This window comes from Varanus komodoensis, unplaced genomic scaffold (genome assembly GCF_004798865.1).
Source record: "Varanus komodoensis strain SLA01 unplaced genomic scaffold, ASM479886v1 scaffold27, whole genome shotgun sequence".
In the NCBI taxonomy this organism is placed as follows: domain Eukaryota; kingdom Metazoa; phylum Chordata; class Lepidosauria; order Squamata; family Varanidae; genus Varanus; species Varanus komodoensis.
In genome coordinates this window covers 12259501-12281789 of record NW_025335701.1, presented here as the reverse complement: position 1 = coordinate 12281789, position 22289 = coordinate 12259501, and the positions used below count along the sequence as shown (strand labels likewise).

The 22289-nt window shown below is 55.9% G+C and overlaps 2 protein-coding genes across 4 annotated transcripts in view; one reads left to right on the top strand and one right to left on the bottom strand.

The window, feature by feature from the left end:
• Positions 1–1268: 1268 nt before the first annotated feature.
• LOC123025343 (C-factor-like) lies at positions 1269–3968 on the top strand. Its single transcript, XM_044433932.1, has 4 exons — positions 1269–1403; positions 1593–1751; positions 2129–2248; positions 3855–3968. The coding sequence occupies exons 1-4, from the start codon at positions 1269–1271 to the stop codon at positions 3966–3968; spliced, it is 528 nt and encodes a 175-aa protein (XP_044289867.1).
• ST3GAL2 (ST3 beta-galactoside alpha-2,3-sialyltransferase 2) overlaps positions 3383–22289 on the bottom strand; it is a 19975-nt gene continuing 1068 nt past the window's right edge. Inside the window, exons 2-8 of one of the 3 annotated variants that reach the window (XM_044434234.1) lie at positions 15766–16057; positions 14782–15643; positions 12109–12302; positions 11154–11333; positions 10010–10055; positions 8845–8964; positions 3383–8571 (exon numbers count right to left, since the gene is read on the bottom strand). In XM_044434234.1, the coding sequence (XP_044290169.1) occupies positions 8398–8571; positions 8845–8964; positions 10010–10055; positions 11154–11333; positions 12109–12302; positions 14782–15111 (1044 nt within the window). In that variant the 5' untranslated portion in view covers positions 15112–15643; positions 15766–16057 and the 3' untranslated portion in view covers positions 3383–8397. Of the gene's footprint in view, positions 8572–8844; positions 8965–10009; positions 10056–11153; positions 11334–12108; positions 12303–14781; positions 16058–18737; positions 18766–22289 lie in introns of those variants that run through there. The other 2 variants (XM_044434233.1, XM_044434232.1) reach the window with 2 other exon arrangements.

The following is a 22289-nucleotide window of genomic DNA, read 5'->3' as shown; positions in this document are numbered from 1 at the left end:
CCATCTTATCCCCACAACAACAGCCCTGTTAGGTAGGTTGGGCTGAGAGTCTGTGACTGGCCCAAAGTCACCCAGTTGCCTCCATGTCTGAGCAGGGACTAGAACCCAGATCGTCTGAGTCCCAGTCCCATGCTCTTAACCACTACACCACACTGGCTCTTATTAAAATATTGTTTGAATAAAAAGGTCTTGGCCTGATGCCGAAAAACAAATAACGATGGCGCCAGGTGGATCTCTCTGGGGAGTGCATTCCACAGGCAGGGCGCCACCACAGAGAAAGCCCTCCCCCGGGTACTTTGCTTCCTAATATCTCTCACAGAAGGCTCCCGGAGGACAGCCTCTGCTACCGATCTCAAGGGGCGGGAGGGCAAATCTGGACGCAGGCGCTCCTTTAGGTATCCAGGTCCCAAGCCGTTAAGGGCTTTATAAGTAATTACCAACACCTTGAATTGAGCCCGGACTTCGATGGGAAGCCAGTGAAGCTGATAGAGGACTGGGGTTATATGAGAGTAACGCCCAGTCCCCGTCAGCAACCTGTCTGCTCTATTTTGCACCATCTGAAGTATCCGGACCGTCTTCAAGGGCAGCCCCACGTACAGCGTGTTACAGAAATCCAACCGGGAAGTAACCAATGCGTGCCTCACTGTTGCTAGGCAGTCGTTCTCCAGGTGGGGACGCAGCTGATGGATTAGCCAAAGCTGATGGAAAGCGCTCCTCGCCACCGCCGACACTTGAGCTTCCAAAGTCAGCTCCAGGTCGAGGAGCACTCCCAAGCTGCAGACCCTGTCCTTTAGAGGGAGTGCAACCCCGTCCAGGACAAGATCCAAGTCACCTACCAAGGAGTTCGAACCACCCACCAGCAGGACCTCCGTCTTGTCTGGACTGAGCTTTAGTTTAGATAGGTTTGAACAACCACCTCCAACAAGACCTGGCGCCTTTTCAAAATCCTTCCCATATGCTTGTGTGGAGAGTTTTCACGTGGTGCTAGAAAGGTGGTTGTGCTGCCCTGGAAGGCCTGGCAGGGAGCATCTCCTCCGGTGTGAGGGCGCCCCTGCCAAGACCACCAGGTGGCTGCTGCCCTTGGGGGGGGGGTGCTGGTGAGGGAGAACTGCCGCGTGTGGGCTGCTTGCTCTGGGGGTTTCATACCAGAGCGTCCGTCAAGGAGCAGCTGTGGCAGGTTTGCTCTTCCCCTTCTTTGTCCTGCACTCTGCCTAGATGTCACCGATCTCCAGAGCATCAAGGAAGCTGCCAGGAAGGTAGAGGAGCGGATGGTGGGGAGGGACCTCAACCAGCTCATAAACAGTGCTGAGGTCGCTCGCGAAACCACTCTGGCCTCCGAGAATGTGCAGAGCATGTTGGCCAGCTACACCACCACCACCATCGGGCCCATGCTGGTGTGCCAGGTACGGATGCGGATGGGCTGAAAAGGGCGCTCATGAGCGGGTTGTCCCTGCACCGCCCCAGCAGGGAGGCTGCATGAAACGCTGGCCTGGAGCCCTCCGCCCACACCAGCGCAGCCCGGCAGGGAGGGCTCGGTGGGTGGGAGCAGCGTGGCCCATGGAGAACGAGACCCACGCAGTCTCCCTCCCCAGGAGTTCTTGCCTTTGCTCCGACGGGCCGCTTGCAGGGGCATGCTCAGTGGGCTGAGAGGCGACAAAGCCGCCGTCGTCAACGTGTCCAGCAGCTGCGGCTCCCTCTCGTTGGTTGAGGGCTGGGAATGGAAGCAGGACGTTGGCTACCGCTGCAGCAAGGTATGGAGCAGGAGGAAGGGGGCGGGGGCACCAGTGCAGGTGGGTGAACTCTTGTCTGCATTGGTGGGTGCTTGGTGCTGCCCCAGATGGCCAGGCAGCCCTGAAGAACAAACAGAACAGCAGCAGGTGGGCTGCAGCCCAGCCAGACTCTACCTGTTCCCACCAAACCATCGGCACACAGCCCACATCTTCACCCCTCAGCCGCATGTGGCTTGTCTGAAAAAGGGGCTGAGCCCCTTGGATAAATGCTCCTTTCGCCAGTTGCCGTGACTGGGGACCGGAGGACATTCTTTTGTCCGTTCCCAGTTCACGGGGGAGCGGAGTTCCCAGCACTTTGCACTCCTTGGACTGCCACCGCATGCTTCCTTCCTCTGCAGGCTGCTCTGAACATGCTCACTCAGTGCCAGGCCCTGACGTATCGCCTTTGGGGAATCCTGTGCATTGCCATCCATCCTGGGGGTGCAGCATCCCAAGTGGGAGCAGAGCAGGTAGGCAGCGTGCGTGAGTGGTGGGCAGCAGAGGGCTGAGGTGGCAACTGGAGGCAACACAAATTGCTGCTTAGAAACAGAGCTCATTCGGGGCATGTAGAATCGCACACTTCAACCAGTCCGATCAAGGGAGAGCCTAGAGTGCTCTGAGGGACGCGGACCACCTGGAGCTTAGCTTGCCCAACTTGGAAGAACCACCTCTCAGGCCAAGCTTTGAGGAAAGAGCCAGGAGCAGAACAGACTGACCCTCAAATCACACAGTACTGGGGCAGACCAGGCAAGTCATTCCAGGAGCTCTGCAAGAAGCCTGGACCCATGGCGCTCGTTGCACCTGCTCATGGCAGTGTTCACATCCTGCCCCCTTTGGCAGCCTCACCTGCAGCCGCAAGGAGCCTGCAGGCAGACTTTGGCTGAAGACACTCCTCCTGGAGGCTGGCAGGGAAAGCAGGCAGCTCAGGGGGAAGCACGACACAGGCGAGCAGCTGGGGGTGGGGGCTGCCGCATCCTCGGAGCCTGACGCCTCCTGCAAGTGCCCTGCCTCTCCTCCGGCAGACTGCCCCATGCCTCCCAGAGCCGCTTGGCCCACAGCGAGTTCTCGCATTGCCCGAGCTTAGGCAGCAGTGCCGCCACAGGCAGCACAGGAAACCCTCGACAAGCATGGCGAAAAGCCTCTGCAGCTCCTGGTGGCCTGGCCTGTGCCTGTGAGGCGACTGGGTGCCTCCCTGTGCCAGAGCTTCAGCCCAGCCTGCCTGCTGGTCGGGATCCAAGATGCAGCCATGACGTGGCTGTCCAGGACAGGGGAACGCGAGGGTGAGGGCCCCAATGCGCAAGGAGCACCAGATGCCCCTGGCTGTCCCACACATGCCCCTGCAGCTCCCAGCGCTCTGCGGCGTGCCCAGGAAGCCCCACCCAGGCACCAGGGAGCACCCACACACGGCAGGGCAGAAATGGGGAGAAGAAAGGGAGGGGCCAGATGAAACGGGCGCCTTCCTCTTGGAGTTGGCATTTTGAGGATCTTGTGTTTTGAACAGCTTCATAGGAGAGGTCATTACAAGAAAGGGAGCAAAAGCAAGCAAGGAAGCTCGGAACAGAGCAGCAGCCAGTCCTGTGGAAATCACCAGAGAGAAATCACGCTTTGGCCCATGGATTTAAGCAAGGATTTATTTAGAGCATTGGCCTCCCACTCTTTAGCTGACAGGGCTCCTAGAGTGGGAGATCAATCACAAACAAGGGAAAATAGTGAGGAGGGAAGAGGAAAACAAGCCAGCTTGGCAACAAGGATGAATTACTCAGCCAGGAGCTTCCCTCAGCTACAGTCCGCTTAGTCTGATCGCAGGTGGACTGCACTCCACAAAGGGTGCTGCCGCAAGGAATCTTTAAAGCACCACAAGACTTGCTGTTGGTTTTGCTGCAACTGCCTGTCCCCTTGGAAATGGGGTTGCTACACTGAAAGCAACGCTTCGCTATAGTAACTGAGCAGCATTGGCATGGGTCACTCCCACAGCACACGAAAGAGCAGTGGCGCTGTCATCGCGAAGGGCTCTTGTGGAGCTGATTAGTGAAGGAGCGGATGCCAGCACAACATTCATGGGATCTCGCCACTTTCTTGTTCCAGGAAATACCGACCATGGAGTGCAGGATAAGAGGAATCCTGGATGTGCTCGCCAAGCTTTCTGCCGCTGACAATGGAACCTTCTTAGACTGGAAAGGGGACGTGGTCCCTTGGTGAGGGGCAGGGCGGGAGAGGCTGGCACCCTGAAAGAGGCCTCACCTGCCACGGGACAGGACGGGGGAGCACGGCTCGTGCCTTTCAGTGTGGCTTGCGGGGCTCTTTGAGCAGCTCTTTGCGGCCCTCCGCCGTTCTCTCGGAACTGCCTGAGCCTGGGTGGTTTGCTAAAGTGCGGCTTGCCATGCCCTATTTAGCACACGTAGCTTTGTCAAGCTGGTGCCTCCCACAAGTGTTGCACTGCTGCTCCCAGAATCCCCTAGACAGCACAGCATTCTGGGAGTTTTAGACCAGCACATCTGGGAGCAACAACTTGAGGAAGGGTGCACTGCTGCATCATGGCCTGATAAAATCATAATCTAGACCCTAAATGGCTGCAATTCTTACACTTCTCAATTCACTGCATCCTTTAAAGAAAAAAAGAAGAGACAATTTCAAACGTTTAAAAAATGGTTCCCACATAGGAGGATGGTCTTTTTCCAACCTGGTTGCCCTTCACACGCTTTGGACTACAGCACCCACCCTTCCTGACTATTGACCCTGTTGGTTTGGGCTGATGGAATCTAGTTCAAAGCCATCTCTAGGGCGCCAGGTTGGGGAAGCACTTAGAGCGTCAGACTGCATAAAAGAGATTGGAAGCCACCAACCATGTGAGCCCAGAAATGAGAAGAGCACACCGAGCTGTGGCAGCAAAGCAGCGGCCCTTGGAACATCCTCTCCAGTGCTCTGCCCGAACTGGAGGAACCCAGCCCAGAAGTCTCCAGTGCGCGTGCGCGCGCGCGCGCGCACACACACACACACGCACGGTGCTCCTTGTCAGTGCTGTTTTTCCACAGAGGCTTCTTGTCCTGATTGGCCCTCTGGGCAGCTTTCCAGGGGCTTCCCACTGGGGTGAGGCTGAGGCAGCTCTCCAAAGGCGTGCCCAGGGCTTGTTCAGGAGACGTAGGCACAGCCAAGCCTACAGCCATTCACAATTACAGTCCACGTTCTTCCAATAAAGATCAGTTCTGAGAAAATCCTGATGGTTAAGGATTACATGAAGCATGCACTGGCCCGATTTAATACCGAGGAGGAGCATTAGGAGCACTTTTAAAAACGAGTTGCAAAATTGGCGTGCCCCAGATGGGCAATACCTCAGATCACCCATGGAAAGGAGGGCCGGCTTAGCCGGCGCAAAATGAGGGGCTGCCTGCACTGTCTTGTGCTTCTGGACATGCTGCTGGCTGGGTGGTCCACCCAGCCCCCTCCACTGGCAACCCTACTTGAAATGAATGACTCCCCCCTCCCACCTCACACACATATTTCAGGTACAAACTGCAAAAATGAACAGAAAGAAAAGGGTTTTATCTTGTACAACAGAACACCACCATAATCCAGTTGCTTCCAGTCGTAGCATGTGAAATTAAGAACTGCATGATGAAAGGCAGCACGACGGCATGTAATACTGATTCGGAAGTGCGGCAGCTGCGACTGCTCGGGCGGGAAGGAGACTGCTTTGGATCCGTGACTGCTGCTGCTGTAAGAGGTGCCTGTGGAAGCCACAAGAGGGCGCTGTGCAGATGTGCTAGAGCAGGAAAGTGGGCTGCATGGCTGGGGCTGCTGATGGTCCACGTCCTGCCTAAAGCTCTGGTGCTTGGGAAGCAGTGGTTCAGTTTAGCTGGGAGTCCTTCCAAATGCAGAACAGCCCCGAGTGTGACGGACAGAAACAGGAGGCCTTCCTCCTCGCTGGAGGCAGCAAACACCCTCTGCTCCATCTTGCACAACAGCTTCCGCACAGAGAGAACTGCTCCTGCGGCACCCAGTGCAGCCTCCCTGCCCCTCGCACGCTGCTCCTCCAGAAATTCAGTGGCAGCGCCCGGAGGCCTGCCAAGCTGAGGAGCTGCAACCGGCCCAGGAAATTGGTGGGCAGCGGTGGGGGGAGGCCCCCAGCTCCAAGAGACACAGCAGGCTTGCCACACATCGTAGCTTCATCCAAACCCAGCAAGGCTGGGCTGCTGGAGTGGTTCAAAATCACCAAGGACCCACAGGCTGTGTTAAGGTTGTGGGGGCTTTGCTGTACCTGCCAGCAACTTGCCCTCACCAGGTTTGGATGGCACAAGCCACAGCCATGGCCTGAGCAGCTGAAGTGGCTGCCTGCATGTGCGGCAGCTCGGTGTGGCTGTACAGATGGCTGCAGGCGTCCGTGAGCCACGTGGCCTGCTAGATTGCATGGACCAGCTCGGGGAGACAAGAAGCTCGTGCTGTGCAGAAGGCCAGGCGCTAAGTGACGGGACGGCTGCCTCCTGTTGTTTGCACCATGACCATCCCATCCCATCCATTACGCTGGAGTGGCACATGGGGCTCCCAGCCAGGCAGTGGCCAGTGAGAATCTGGCCAGGAACACTTTTCTTTCCAGTGCAAAGATCAGCCAGAAGGAATGCCACCCCCAGGAAATTCCTCAAGCCTCCACACCCTGTCTGACTTCTTCATGCAGAAGGGGCTCTTCTCCATGCAAAACCCTCAAAACAGCAGCAGCATGGCAACAGAAGAGGGGAGCCGCTACCAAAACAGCACCGGGGGGGGGGGGGCATTTGCACAGCAAACACAGCCCATGTGCAGGGCACCCAGCAGAGAGTCCAGCAGAGCTGACTGTGCATATCAAGGCACTCGTTAATTCCCGAGACTGTCCTGCCCCTGCTCCTGCCCCTGCCCCTGCCCCTGCCCCACCCTCCAGCTTGCCACCTTAGTTCCCTCCGCAGCTAGGTGCCAAAGAAGTCAACACCTGTGCAGTGCCAGGGCACAGACAGACCAGAACAAAAATGCCATGGCTCAGTTTGAGGAAGGCTCTGCAGCAGCTTACCCCACCTTGGTGTGCTGGACTGCAACTCCCAGCATCCCTCACCCAGCATGGCTATTGCTGGTGGTGAATTATGAAGTTGGAAGTACAGTGCATCTGGAAGGCACCAGGCTGGGGAAGTATGTTCCACAGCCTCCCTCAGGCAGCACGCCTGACTAAAGGGCAGCCACAGTGGCTCCTTCCAGTGGTTCTAAGATTCCAGGATAATCCAGTCTACAAAATATTAATACAGCTATGGATTAGGTCCTGGAAGCCTTCATGATTAGAAAAAGTTTTGGGACCTCAAGATTCTGGATCCATATGGCCCTTAAGAAACCTCCTCATTAGCCAAAAAAGCCAAAGTACTTGATATCCATTTCTTTTCATAGTGGATGCAAGTGAGGAATCCCTTTTGTCCCAGTGGGATGGGAAACTCTGCCAGATGCCTCCCACCACCAGGGACCCTGGAGGATTCCAAGACAAGACAATGCTTAGAAAGAAAAGCAAATTAAACAGTCTGCTCTGAGCCAGGCTATTCCACATCCCACTGGGGAGTGAGTGGCTGAGGCGAGAGGAGAGGAGGTGCAGAGTGTCTGGAGGCCACCTGCCAGCATTCACCCTCTTGCTCCCCCCATAATTGCCGGAACCCTCTGAGCAAAAGTGGAGGACAGAACGGTGGAGGTAGACTAGGAACATGCACACCCTGCTTTGAATCTGGGTGAACAAAGAGCTGCTTGCCACCACTCGGGACAGCGGTGAGCTTGATTGTTTCAGGAAACGAGAGAAGGGCTGAAGACAGGTTCAGAAGAGCAGAATGCCTTTGGTGTGGCATCTGCTCAGCTCTGGGAACAAGTGGGGACCATCCACCTTTGCGGCCCAGTGCAGCTGACGTGACCAAGGCCAGCCGCTCATCTCCAAGCAGCCGCCCGCCCCACAGACGGTCCAGCCAGAGCCAAGCTTTGCGGCAGGCTCGGCTCTGTGCAGGAGGTTTCCCACGATGCCCTGCCAGGGAACTCCTCGAGTCTACGTGATTGTAACACAAAATGCAATCCAGCCACTCTACAATTGTAGACCTGATTGGACAAAAGGAGATTCCCTGGGCAACCACAGGAAGTGATTATCAAAGAAAAGCAATGGCCGTTTTTTCAAAAAAGCATCTGTCAGGAGTTAAGTGGGTCTTCTCACAGTCCCAGCTGGAGCGCCAGAGAAGCCCTCCCCCAGAGCGCCGCCTCCTCAGCACTTGGGGCTGCTGGCAGATGTCGAAGTGCCGGGAAAGAGGAAGACATCGGCCCCTCCTCTTGGGCTCGTCTGGGGGCCTGGCTGGCTGCTCGGACTGGTCCTCCTCCTTTCCATCCCCACTCAGAGAAGGAAACACTGTGACATTTGGGGTCTCACCCCCAGGCAGGGCCACAGCGGGATTGTTGGACGCTCACAGCATGATTTGTAAATCCAGCTGGTTTCAGGGGCCCCCCCCGCCGGAGGAGCCACTCTCTGCTGGATCGCTTCCAAAGTCGGAGCATCCTGATTGTCCGCTGAGATGTGGGGAAATCCCCAGCTCTGCCATCTCCTCTGGGAGGCCTGTTGCCAGCCCAGTGCTGAAGAGTGGAGCTGGAAGGCTCAGTTGCCACGGTAAACATCAATCTTGTTTGTCCTCTCCAGCATGTCAATGATGTGGGCCTCAAAGTCCGCATCGTGCACGCCGGTTTTTCGGAACTCCCCCGCGTAGCGATTGTTCTCCCAGTAATGGTGCCAGTTGCCACGGCTGTCTGCCCCAAAGCCAAAGACATTCACCTGGCGGCCAAGGAACAAGTAAGGAAGGGCTTGTCGTCATAGGAAACTGACCCTCTTAGGAGCTTCATCTTGGATTCGCACTGAAATGAAGCCTATGTTTGCGGAACTCGGAGGTTAACGACACACAGCCCCTGCTGCCGCCCCCAACACTCATTGTCCCCCAAAAATCATACTAAAAATCAGATGGGGAATGCTGAATTCTGGTACCCAGCCACACCTCCCCAAGCACAGAGGGATGCGGAGGCAGCCCCCTCCCACTGCTGCAAAACTCACCTCGTCGCAAACGTGTAAGGCAAAGAAGAGCACCAGCATCCCTGTGGATGGGTAGCGCCCATGGTGCTCTGTCCATCGGTCATGGATGTACTTGAAGAAAGCAGGGTTGTAGATCTGGACCTGAGGGACAGCAGTTGAGAGAGAGGAGGCGTGAGGCCGGGCCAGGCAGCTCTTGGCTCACAAGAGCCACGTGCTGAACGAGCATGGCCAGAGCCCACTGCCAGCGGGCCTTGAGCCCTCCCCCACACACATCGGGACGCGCATGCTGAAAACTGGGCATGGCAAACTGCTTAGCTGCCCACCAAGCATGCACCCCTAGGGGTCTTTGCCACATGGCCCCATTGTACAGGCCCCTGACCTGCTTTGCAAAGTGCCACTCCCAACACAGAGACATTGCATCCTCAAAGAGGAGGAGGACAGGAGCTTTCCTTCCAGTTAGGATGAAGTGGCTGCTGGTTTTATTTTATTTCTTTGACACTTCAAAAGCCCCTACAGTAATCAGTACTGCAGACGTGTTACTGTCCCCCACGATGCCCAGGGTGGCATCAAGGACAAGAGTGAGATTCAGGAAGCAACCACGGGAGTGGCAGCTGTGGTTGTTATGTCACCAAAGACTGGATAAACTCATCTGATCATTACAAAGAGGTTAAATTTCTATCTCTGGAGGTAATGGAAAGGACTGTGCCCGGGGATATTTAGTCTTGAAACAAGACCAGCAAGGAATTGGCTTGGGCTCAGCCCCTCATGGCACCAGAGGGGCCCTGCTGGGAGATGGCAGCACCACTAAACCAACTGGGAAGAGGGAATCCACTGCCATCACATTTAACTTGTATGCAAATGGACCTGCAGGGGAAATCTAACACTGTCGCACTGACTTCAGAAGAGAACACGGCTAAAAAATTAGGGGTCTGGCAGAAAGTAAGTTGAAACAAATATAAAGAGGGCCAAATCTCTCTGGACAGCTTGGGAAGTTGTTTGAAGTTACAGCAGTGGAAGCCCAGCTAGAATGGATGCTGCAGGTCACCAAGTCCAAGAGGTCCCCAGAAAGTGCTAACCAGCTGCCCCAAGATGCCTGCAAGTGCATGGAGGGCTTTCTGACCCAGCAGAAGCGCCTTCCAGGAACGCTCCAGCACAACTCAAGGAAACTGCGAAGGGCCTGCCTTACCTTGTCTTTGTCCACCCGAAGGAAGGGCTTCACAGGGGCATATGTACTAGAAGAAGCAGAAGAGACAGGGAGATGAGGGGCTGCCCCCACAGGATGAACCCCATGGGGGCACAGAGGTCCTTGAACCATCTCTCCCTCCCACGTTTCCCTGCTGCTTCTCCTGCTCGAGGGAGTAGGAGAGATGGGCATGGCAGTCACAAGGATCTGCATGTGGGACGGCCCCCCAACCTCGCAGCCGAGGAAGAAAGCAGGCTTGGGTGCAGTCCGAGCTCACTTCCATCCTTTCGCCCAAACAGAGATGGAGAAACCGCACACATGGACACACGGTGCTCTCTCCAGTGCCCAGATCTCAGAGTCACTGTTTTGCCTTGCCCTGACTCCGGGGGATCTGATACGGCAACGAGGCCGAGTGTGCAGCAGGTGGCAGTGCGCGCCACACAGGAAGGGCCACATGGAGCCGCCGCCTCGCTGCAGGCTGCTCACAGTGTGCAAAACTTGACTGGTCCACTGCAGCCCCACCAGCTTCCCCAGAGCTCTGGGGGTGTGCGGAGGGGGGAGTGCCTTGGGGAACCCTCTGCTGGGCCACTTGCACGCCACACTGCCAACTAGCCAGAGGAGGAAAATGGCTGGCAGCCTCCTGCGCCTTCAGCAGCAGCGTGGATCAAAGTGGAGGCATCAAGCCTTGGAAAAACTCGTTGAGGTCACTTCCCAGTGCTGGGGGAGGCCAAAGGCCAAGGCAGAGGTACAAAATATCGGCCCAATGATGCAGCATTAGGTGCTCGTCCCCCCATTCTAAAAGAATGGGGAGAAAACCACGCAAAGCCAGCAAACCTCCACGGGGGGCAGGAGGAGGTGGGTGGGTGGCGCCTGGCTGTGTTAGGGTTAGGGGCCACCCACTGCCTCCCCAGCCTGGCTCAAACCGCTGCCCAGTGAAAAGCCTGGGAAGGATGGGCAGGACCAGATCAGACGACGGAAAGTCTGCAGTTCATGAAATGATCGATAATCCAACCTTCCCCCCAGAAATGTCCCTCAAGGAGGTTCACAGAAAGATCAGAAACATAATGAAAACTATCCCGGAAGCAGAAAAATCGAAAGCACAATTAAAAATGCGAGACAGAAAGAAACCGGCAGATCCTGTACATACAACCGGATCTGGCCCGTTGACAGGGCACTCGCGATCCACAGCAGGTCCAGAGCTTTGAAGGGCACAAGGACAAAGCTGACGTTGGCTGGAAGGTTCTTGGCACTTTCTGGGTACATGAAGTGATGGGTCGTCCTGCTCCCAACATCTGCCTCAAAGCCCACGGTGGGGGCCTGGTTCATTCTGCAGGGAATGATGCAGCAGAAAGAGGCATTGCTCACCACGTCAGCCGAACAGCTGCTGAACTGCCTACCAGGCACGCTTCTCCTGGCTGATTTCCCTTCTCCCGCATTCCCAGCTGGCCCTCCTGATAGCGGATCAGAGGAACAATCCACGCACTGGTGCCCAGGACAAGCAGGCATGGGTTGTTTCCGCTCCCCAACCTCCCACCTGCTGCATTTGGATACACCAGTGCAGACTGGGTGACACAAGAGCAGTCACCAAAGCAATCCCCCTCGTGGCCAACCGGACTGTTAAAAGCTTTGGCTCAGCTGGCTTGATATTCGTGAGGATTTAATTCTTCTGTCTGATTCCAGTTAAAATGGTAAGAAAGCATTTTGATAAACCAGTTCAGCACGTTTGCCCATTCAGACAGGTCTAGACACCTACATACAAAGGCACATTAAGTCCCACTTTTCTGACTGCTGCGTCTGTGCAATGCACACGATACCAAACATTTGACCTGAGCAACTTTTCGGGACCAGCCAGCCACCAGGAAGGGCAAATGTGGCCAGTGGAGGGTGGCTGAAGACTCCTCCCTGTGCACAGGCTGTCCCTTGGCAGGGGTGGAGCTGGGACAGATGCCTCAGTGCCAGAGCGAGCTGGAAGCAGCCCCCTGGCCAGGGCGCTTGGGAAGCCCATCACCAGGCCTGGCCGAGCACGTGGGAGAGGCTCTTTGCAGTGCACGCGCCGGCCTAGCGAGGGGGGAACGCAGCCCGGCACCCGTCCGGCTACTCACCGCATGACGAAGTCGTGCCCGTTGATCTCCCTGCCGTAGCTGGAGCCCTGCAGGTTGCCCGAGTTGCCCACCACGGCGCAGCGCCGGCATGGCTGGGGCGGGCGGGGGCGGTAGGGGTCCTCTCCGGGGATGACCTGGAAGAGCTTGCTCAGGACTTCGCGCAGGTTGTGGGACTGGAACTGGGGCTGCAGCATCTGCCAAGGAGCAGCAGTCAGGGAGGCGGGGAGGGGAGGGCCGGGCTGAGCTGGGCGCCGGAGGGCCCGCCCTGTCCTGCTGCCCTCTGGATGGGCTGGACTACAGCTCCTGACCTCCCCAGCCAATGTGGATGGTGGGCATGGTACTCCAAACCACCTGGCACATACCTGAAAGGGGGTTGTAATCAGCTCTTTGGGGATGGGAAGCCATATGCAAAGAAAAGGGGCCAAAGGACCTGTTTCTCTAAGCATATTGATGCCATGATGCCTTGGAACTGATCTAAAACCAGTTTATTGCCCACAGCCTTCCTTCAAAGCACCCTGGGAACTAAGTGCTTCTGAGGAAGTTGAGATGCCTCTGCTGAAGATCCCCCTTCCCCATCATCCTCATCCTCATCCCCTCCTCCTTCTCCTCCTCTGTACCTCCCTGTACCAGAAGCTCCCTGGCCAAGTTGCAACCAGTGGGGCCGCCTCCCCCGGCTCTGTGCCCTCCCAATGTGTTGGGAGAACCGGGTTGGGGGGTGCTGGCAGCCCCCGGGTAGGGGGTGTGCTTTATGGCATTAATCTGCTTGTTCCAATGCCACACTGTTTGACTCCTTGGCATTAGCTGATGATTCTGCAAGGTGGCTGACCCCGCATGGCTGCCACAGAGCTGCCGCTTATTCAACGGTTGCCTTCTGATGCTTTTGCTCCTGTGGCTGAAATGGGATTTGATGCCACTGTGGCTGCTCTGGAATTCCTTCTGAGCTTGAGCTAGCAGATACGGCATCGTGATTAAACTGCAGGGATGGAGGAGCCTCTCTTTGCCCGGATTCCAGAAGCACGATGACAGATGGCGTGTGACAGAGCAGCCCATGCTGGCGCATCACACGGCACATATGTCGAGCAGGCAGGTGCTGCCCTTGGCGTTGGGAGCGTCGGCCCCGGGCCTCTGGGGGAGGGGGGAGGCATTTCAGAGCTGCAGGGAAGGCGATGGAGGAGGAGTGCTGGATACTGTCAGGAAACAGCCGGCCAGAAGCGGAGCGATCACCGAGTGTCCAGCGTGCCCTGTCTGGCTCAAAAGCAGCAGGAGCCACCCTGCTGGTAGAGTTGGGGCCTTTCTGAAAGGTAGGCGAGGAGGGGTAAGCACTTCACATGGACAGACGATTCTCCCACTTCTCGAGGAGGCAGCCACTTTGATTCAAACCGTTTCAGCTGAAACCCGGAGCCTTGGACCCCGAACCCCTTCCCCTCTCCACATTCCAAGGGCTGTCCGGAGCGCAGCCAGCAGGTCCCAGAAGCGGTGCACTGGGCTCACTGCATTGTTATTGTTAAAGCATTTTACACATGGTAGGGCAGGTGGTTGGGGGATATACATGGTTATGGAGGCTCATTTTAGTTTTTTAACTTTAAAAATCTGCTATCTCTTGCTTCAACCAGAAGCTGCTCATTCCAGAATGGGTTTCACATCAGGGCAGCAGAAGCAAATGCCATTCTATTGTTTAAGTCATTACAGTGTTACAGTGTAAGTGAGTTTGAAGTGCAAAACTGTACGTTCTCTCTCTCTCTCTCTCAGTAAATCAGGGTTGGCAAACAGAGCATTGTTTTGGAATGGGAGAGAAGGGAATGGTTAAGGGTGTAATTCACAACTGAAATGACTCACACGACCATTTAAAGGTATGCACCCCACACCAGTGAGACCATAAGTTCTCCTCCCAAGACAAGTTCAGGTTCTGCCTGCAAACAAAAGGGCCACCAATGGGCCACCACCTCAGAACTATCCATAACTGTCACCGCCCAAGATGCTCATCCTGTCCCCCATCCTTGTTTTTCCTGCATAGACCACAGCATGAACAAAGGACCCATTTCAGTGGCTCGTAATCATGCCGATTCCGTATTAGAAACATATTACCTGGCTACGGTACAGATCAGACGACAGACTAGGAAAAGGGGAGGGACTGGATTGTTGATGTGTTTGCTTTTTGTAACTTGGTGGTTCGATATAGTTTACCCAGTAAAAAAGATGCTTGGTATGCTCTGAAGCAAAACTATATACTAAGTCATAAGAAAAAAGCCACCAAAGATCCCACAGGATTTGTAAGTTAACGTTCCCCATCTTTGCACAAGAAGCTGAGTGAAAACACACCTTGCACACCTGTTCCCAAGCCGGAGTGGAAGGATACAAATGCTTGAAATAGCCAGCAAGAAAACAAGCACAGAAATAGGACCAGGATCATAGGAAAGAATGGCGCCAGCGTGCACCGGCTTGCCACGGAGCTGCACATTCTTCAAAAAGTGGGCAACACACTGTTGAGGATGAGGGATGCACGGGCAGCAGCGTTGTGCCACGTACGCCATTTTACCTAAGAGTTCCCAGGCAGCAGGTCGCCTCCAGGCGGGGCACAGAAAGACCTGGCCAGAGTCGCCCAAGAGCTCAGCCCAGGACAGGGAACACACTGCCCCACCAGCTGGGCGCTCAGAGACGGCGCCCAAGACTCACCATCCACCACCGCTGGACCTCTGGCGGCAGATCCATGTTCTCAATGGTCCACACGGGGGAGATGTTCCCATCGAAGCGGCTGTCGAACCACTCGGAGTCGCGGGGGCCCACCGTGCACCGGCGGCAGGCGCAGCTCCTCACCAAGAGCCCCTCCTTGCCGAGGCGCTGCATGCCGGCATAGTTTGGCACCAGCTTCACCCTGTGGAGGCCGCTTGGTCCACCAGCCTCCAGGTAGGCAATGCTGTGGTGGGAGTACGTGAAGAGCAGTGACACGATGAAGATGAGCAGGAAAGCCGTGGACAGGAACCAGAAGCGTAGGGAAAACTTCATGGTGGGCACAAGCGGGGAGGGGCAAGGGAGGGTCACCGCCGCGATAGCAGCTGCACCTTGGCTCGCCTGTCTTGCAGCAGCAGGAGGGCCCACGAGAGGAACAGGGGCAGGCAGGACGCAGCTGGCCAAGAGTCGAGTTCCTGAAAAGCTGCTGCTCCCTCCCACAGGCCTCTGGGTGTGCAGAGACCAACTGAACGAGGAAGTTCAAGGACAACTGACGCAAGGGGCCAGAGACTGAGCGTCCAGAGGAAACAGCTGCAATTTCTTCCTGTATCAGCAGCCAGCAAAGCAAACCCAACCTTCCGCAGCTCCAGAAGGCTGGCTGGAGAGGAAAAGCAGACAGCAGTGCTCACAACTCTCCTTGCCTAGATCAAGACATGTGCCTTCATGCATTTCCCCTTTCTGCTGCAAGCACAGCTGCGCTCTCTGCTCCGGCATCCCTCCTTCTTGGGAGGGGACGGAAATTGTGCCAGCTCGAAGGAGGATGTTGCCATCTGGTCAGCTCCTCAGCATAAGCTTCAAGACTCCGCATCTTGGACAGAGGAAGAGAAAGGAGCCTTTTGTCAGCTATCAGAGCAACGCCATCCGGGGGGTTGAGGCGCCCCGGTCCTTCAGCACCTTGCTTGCACCTGGGGAGCCGCTGCCTTCCCTCACCATCGTGCCTTGCCTCTTGCTTGCTGTTGCCAAGGAGACAGCTGTGCATCCGTAGCAATGCCCAGGGACAGCTGCCGCTTGGGTGGCCCAGGCTCTTGCGTGTGCTCCCTGCACGGCCGCTCTGCATGTGCAGCTCTGCTCAGCCCTGCAACCGCCTCTCCCACTTGGCGCCTGCCAGGCATGGAGCTGCAGCGTCACTCATCCTCCTCTGCCGCTCGGGGCTTCAGATAATCCCCTGGTAATCTTCCTTCTTCACTTCCTTGCCCAGAGAAAGTTCTGCTGCAGCGGAGACCTAAAACGGAGAGAGAAAAGGCGCAGTTTAGAAGTGTGCCTAAGAGCAAACCTCTAGAGTCAAGCCCCAGATGAGAAAGGGAGGGAGGGATGTGTCCTGCCAGGAAAAGGGGTGCCTGTTGCAGAGCGTCCCCATGCCCCCTGCTCCCCGGAAGCCACACTCTGGGGAGCAACATCCAGCCAGAGGTTGCCTCCCGTCCAGCAACGTGTGGGAAGCTGCTCTGGAGTGAGTGCCTGAGGAAGGGGCACACAGCAGTGGAAGGTCTCGTGGGCGCATGCGCCAGCCTCGCCTTGGGCGCCCCCTGTGCAGGGCCAGGAGAGGCAGCTTCCTGCAGACCTCCCCTAACACCAGAGGCGGGGAGGAGGCGGGCTCATTTGGAAAGGCTCTTCGAGGGCTTCCTGGGCACACAGGACTCTTTTTTTCAGCGCAGGGTTAAGTCAAGCGGTTTCTGCCCAGGACTACCAGGGTGGGGACATGCAGCCCACCAGGTGCTTGGGCCAGCAGGTTCCATCAGCCCTAGACAACAGAGCAAGGGTAAGGGCTGATGGGAGTTGTAGGCCAAAGCATCTGGAAGGCCACACGTGGCCTGCCCCTGCAGTGCTGTGAGGCAAATCAGGGCGGAGATTCTGAAAGCAGAATGCGCAGCAGATCCCAAAGAGCCTCGCCCCCGAGGCAGGAATGGACGGCATGAAGGAAAAGCCAGTCTGCACACATGGCCTGCTGATAGCCTACCAAAATCCAGAGTTACGCATCCCCGGAGCCATGGAACCACCATGGCTCACAGTCGGCCAAGGAAACTTCAATCCCCAGCTTTCGTGAACGTTCCAGTCCTCCTGGTTACCGGAAAATCGTTCTCAAAGCTCTCTCCATGCCACTTCCCCCTTGCATCCTGCCATTTTCCCAGTAGGCCCAGCCACCCACATTCAGATCTGGATAATCAAAGCAAGACTCTCTTAACAAAGGCCCATCTCTGGCAATCTATGCCATCTGTTCAGAACTCCTGTGGGAGCTCCCTTCCCAGCCCCTGCCAGTGCGCCTCACGCCCGGAAATGGTTGCCACTCGAGAGCCAAAGGCTCAGGCTGATCTGTCAGCACCCCACCTCAGGCCTCTGAGCACCCCCCGCCCCGCTGGGCCAACCCAGAGCTTTCACCCAGCGCAGTGGGGGCCAGGAAGAGGCGGGCCAGCCATCGCCCTCCTCTGGGGCAGAGCGTGGGGCAATGGGGAGTATGCGGGACAGGGGACCTGGGGGATTCGGGTCCCAGCCCCTGCTCAGCCAGGAAGCCCCCTGGGTGGCTTTGGGCCAGTCATAGCTGGCGGCCTCACGGGGCTGTTGTGCAGATGAGAGGGAAGCTCCGCCAGCCACCCTGGGCTCCTTTCAAGAGGAAAAACGGCAGGCGCCAATGCATCGGCATGGTCGTAAGAAACGTTGGCTGCTAGAGGGGAAAGAGCGGGCTGGCAGACTCTGCCATGCCCATACCTGGCACAAACCCGAAGCCCAGTGGTCCCCAGCAGGGCAGAGATATTCCTGCATCCTGTGTGGCTCCAGTGATGCAGTGGCGGGGGGGGGGGGGCAGGAGCCCGCACCCCACCCCTTTGCTGGTTCTGGTTTTAAGACAGACAATTCCAGGATTCTTGCCTCGCCCCTGGAATGGCACATCCTCAAAGCTCACAGGATCTGCTGTATCGTTTTGCTTTGATCTTGAGATCCACCAGCCAAAGCCAGTTCCCCAGTGGCAAGTCAAGTCACAGCCCCTGCCTGCCTGTGCTGATGAATCATCTATGCTTCTGAGTTACTTCCAACTTCAGGAATTCTAATACCATACCCTACACACCCCTAGTTGCAGTTATTCAATGTTTTGCTATTGCCAAAAGTAAAAACGTTAAAGTTGTAAATGTTCCCGATTCCCATCAGCCCCATCATAACTGCCCCCAGCGTGCTAAAAATTCTGAGAGAAGAGATCCAAGACAGCAGTCAGTGCAAAAGCAGCAATGAAAACTGCCTGAGGGGAGAGACACTGGCACCTCCAGGTCCTTAAAGGGCTGCTGCAAAGAGGAAGGACAGGATCTCTGCTCAGTCATCCCAGAACGCGGGACCTGGAACCATGCGCTCAGGTCACTTTCTGACGGTTAGAGCAGTACAGCCATGGAGCCAAAGCCCTGGGGAGGTGGCGGGCTCCGCCTGCTGGAGGCATTCGAGGTGCCACTGGACAGCCAGCCGCTGCACAGTCCCTCTGGACCCTCCCAGCCCTACCATTCTAATTCCTGATCGGAAGCAAGCAAGCAAAGCCCGTGCAGGAGGCTGCCGGTTACAGTTAAGCCACTTTCAACAGGTCATCTCAAGCAAGATTCCAAGGGCTCGTCTGGGTTGAAGATGCCTACTTTCTGGCCATTTTTCAGGAAAGCGGGCAGGGAGACATTTTTTCTTCCTTTCTCGTAACACAGGAACCCACTGGGGGCCCCCGTGACCTGAATGGTGGGAGATGCAGGGCAGGCGAGAGGAAGGGCTTCTCAAAGGGTGCTCCCTCAGCTGTGCAGCTCACGCTCGTGTGGCCTGGCGAGGCTGCCTGACTTGGACAGCCTTCAGTGGGCCTGGGTGAATTCGTGGCGCAGGAGGCCACCAGGGGCCACCAGTCCTAGTGGGATCATGCTACCTCCAGGGAGGATACCATGTCCACCTACCATGGGCAGGAGGGTGCTGCTCCACTCATGTCCTGCTTCCCACAGACAGCCGACAGCTGATTGACTGGGGCCACTGGTCTAGCCCAGAGTGGAGGGTTGAGTTGTGTGGAGAGAAGCGTTGATGCTCCAAGATTTCTGACCAGCTTCCTCCCTGATTACGAAGTGATTGCCCAAGACCCCTCCTTGCAAATACAGGAAGCAGAGCATAGAAAAGCCTCTTTAGTTGGGGCCCTGGCTGCCAGCAGTCCCCCACCAGCATGTCCAATGCGTCTGGAGAGCAGCCAGCAGGGCAGGGTTGGTCCAGTGGTTATTGCTCAATGGCAGAGGATAATCCATCATGGGCTTTGGTGTACCAGCAGGCACGCACATGGCTGACTGGGCATGAGGGCTGCAAAGCCAGCTCAGCGGAGTCAGACTCCAACACTGGCTGGCTGGGCCGGGAAGGGCAGCTGAAGTGCCAGGCCTGCGACCTTGAGCAATGACTTCACTGCCGCCTGCCTGCAGCGTTCTGCAAAAATGGGGGGAACCGGGATGCTGCCCTGACAGGCGTGGAGAAAGGAAGGCTATACTGGATGTGCAGGGCTCCAAGCACTGTGCTCAGAAACTGCTGCAGAGACAAAATCGGCTGTGTTTAGTTCACCTGCATTTAGTGCACACACATTTTTAAAAGTCCCTCGCTGTTAGCTTATAAACACACCAAGTGTGCTTGACATGGAATATGTTGGTGTGTGTGGCGGGGCACAGGTTTACACAGAGAGCAATGCCACACCCCCTGCAATGCTCAGCAGCACTAGCATGTGATTTCAGTGCTGTTCTAGGGAGAATGTTTTTGGCAAGAGGCATGGAAAAGTTTAAAGACAATGGCATGGCCCTCCCTTTGTCTGAATTTCAGAAAACAGCAAACGTACCAAGACCATTGACCTGCTCCTTAATGTTAGGAGCCTCAAGGAACCGTTCCTCCATCTCCACCGAGTGAGACTCCCTTCCACGGATGCTGCTGAGCCACCTACCCTTCCACTGTCACTCCATGTGGCATGTCCCTGAGAGACCTACACAGACACACACATTTCCACACACTCTTGCTAATGACAATTGCCTGAAAAAGACAAATCGTACCTTTAAACCTGCCAGCCTCTTCTAGCATTTTGTTTTGCAACTGGCATATAAGTATTTTTCTGAAGGAATTTATGAAATGGAAATTTGCTCAAAAAAATACAGCACTAAAAAACGTTTGTGGGGGGGAGTTCCATTTTGAAAATTTTCTGCCTCATGTCACTGACGAGATGTACCCTCACATGGCTACTCTACCAAAATGCACACTTTGAAATCAGGTCGACGTCGTTCTGAGAAGGTCATTCTGGCAGCGTCTCCACAAACAGATGGAACTCTGGCTCTTGCTCCCCCCGGCCACTCTGAGGGGCTGAGGATGCGATGGACTAAGAGATCTGCTGGTTCTCAGGCGACTGCAGCAAGCCCTGCCAAAGCCACAGCTGCACACGGAGCGCAGGGCGCAGACGGAGCCTGCCTTCTGCACAAGAAAGCTGTGCCGCTTCCTCAAAGACCGGCGCAGGCCTCTCTGCACAAGGCACCGATTGTGCTCTGCACCCAGGGTCATCTGTGGGTGCTCCACACCAGGCCACCCTCCTCCAGACCGCTTTTCCAGGAAGGAGGATAATGAGCTATTACGGGGCTAGCATGTGATGCACGGCTCAAACAGGGTCCTGTGTTCGCACAATCCTGCCATGCCACAGTGCTGCCTAGCAGTTATGTAATGGAACACACAGAAAAGCAAGAGGAAGACGTCGCCAGAAGAGGAGGGGAACAATGGTGGGGGGGAAACAGGTAAAGCACTGCCTCTCAATTTCCCAAAGAATCTGGAAGCAAAAGCCTTGGGAAGGTACTGGACTGAAACGGGTTAAAAGCGAGTGCAGTGTGAGGCTGCATGAATAGTGATGCACAACCACCACAGGGTCTGATGCCAAACTACTGCTCACAGGCAGCCACATTTCTTGTCCACCATCTTTATGTTAGGATATTGGCAGTCAACAAACCTGCCCCCAGCTGCTGTGCTAACTCATCTCTCTAGGCACATTTCTTAAGTTCTGCGTACAGAGAGTGCACGAGGAAACGGACAGGCATCCAGAGGTGTCAGGAACTTGTTCCATATCTTCACTGTACAACAACTGCTTGAGTACATCCTTTGCACGATCCTTTGAGTTGACTACAAAAGCAGTTTTCAAAGCTATGCTTAGCAGCAATGGCCTACTTTAAAGCTAGCAGTTGCCTCTACGATTAGCTGCTCCCATGTCACATGGGGCAGGAACTGTACAGTTCAGTGTACCAGTGCCTCGATTCTTTGTTTAGCAAGAACTTGCAGGAGAGCTGCACCTATCCAGGCCCCCTCAGGGAAGGTCACTGGAGGCTCACGGGCAGTTTGTAGCAGCTGAGTGTATTTACACTCTAAAGTCCGCTGTGCACAGATCTGATTTTTGAGGGACAATGGCCTGCATCCTCCCCCCAGGCTGTTTCTTCACACATACAAGTAGCTTCCCATCCCCTAGGGAAGGGGATGGAGGGGCAGACAGTGATGCCCCTGCTCCCAAATGACTGCCTTCCTTCCAGAACAGCCTCTGATCATTTCTTCCTGGGTTACCCTCACAGCAGTTTACCTGAATGTCTCAGCCAGATGATGGCCACAGGCCGCACCTGCCTGCAACTTTCAGTCCACCCTCTCTCCTAGAATCAGGAATTACTCCAATGGAAGGGATCCCAGGAGATCATCCTGCTCAATCCCAGATCCCATAACCATTCTTCATAAGGAGGGCATGTCAGCTATGAGAACTTGGGCATTTTTACACCCAGACTGGAGTGTCTTCTCTAGAAGGACAGACAGAGGTGGGGTGAGGGCACCGAAATGAGTCTGCAGCCCTCCCCACGCCAGGATTTCTCTCTCAGGAACTGCTTCGAGCTGGGCCAGCATGAGCGGAAGGCAGCCCTCGGCCACCCAGGCTGGAGCTCCGACGAGCACACAGCGAGGAGACAAAGGGGAACATGTGGGCCCTGGCTCCTCAGCACCCCTAAAAATGTTGCTCCCCCTAAGAGCAGCAGCCTTGTGACTGCAACTGCTGCTGAAAAGAGCAACCATCAGTCTAGCTGTCATCTGGGCTCTCGGGATCATGATGAGTCTGAAGACGGGTCTTCCGGGCATGACACAGCAGGAGGAAAGGCCCCCTTCCTTGGAAGCAAGAAAGCCAGGGAAGGCCAGAAGGCTTCTTGCACAAAGCAGGCCCCTGCCCAAATAGGAACAGAAGGAAAGCCCCGCTGGATCAGACCAATGGTCATCCAGTCTGTACACACAGGGGCAAAACAGCTGCCCACAGGCTCCCTCAAGCAGGATGGGTGCAAAGCCCCCATCTACCCAATGCAGACATGCCTCTTCTGGTAAAGAGGTAGCACCAAGCCGGCAAGGTACGTGGCCACTGATAGCCTCCGCTTCTATGGCTCTGCCCAGTCCCCTTCAAAGCCATCCGGTGTGGTGTCCGTCACCACCTC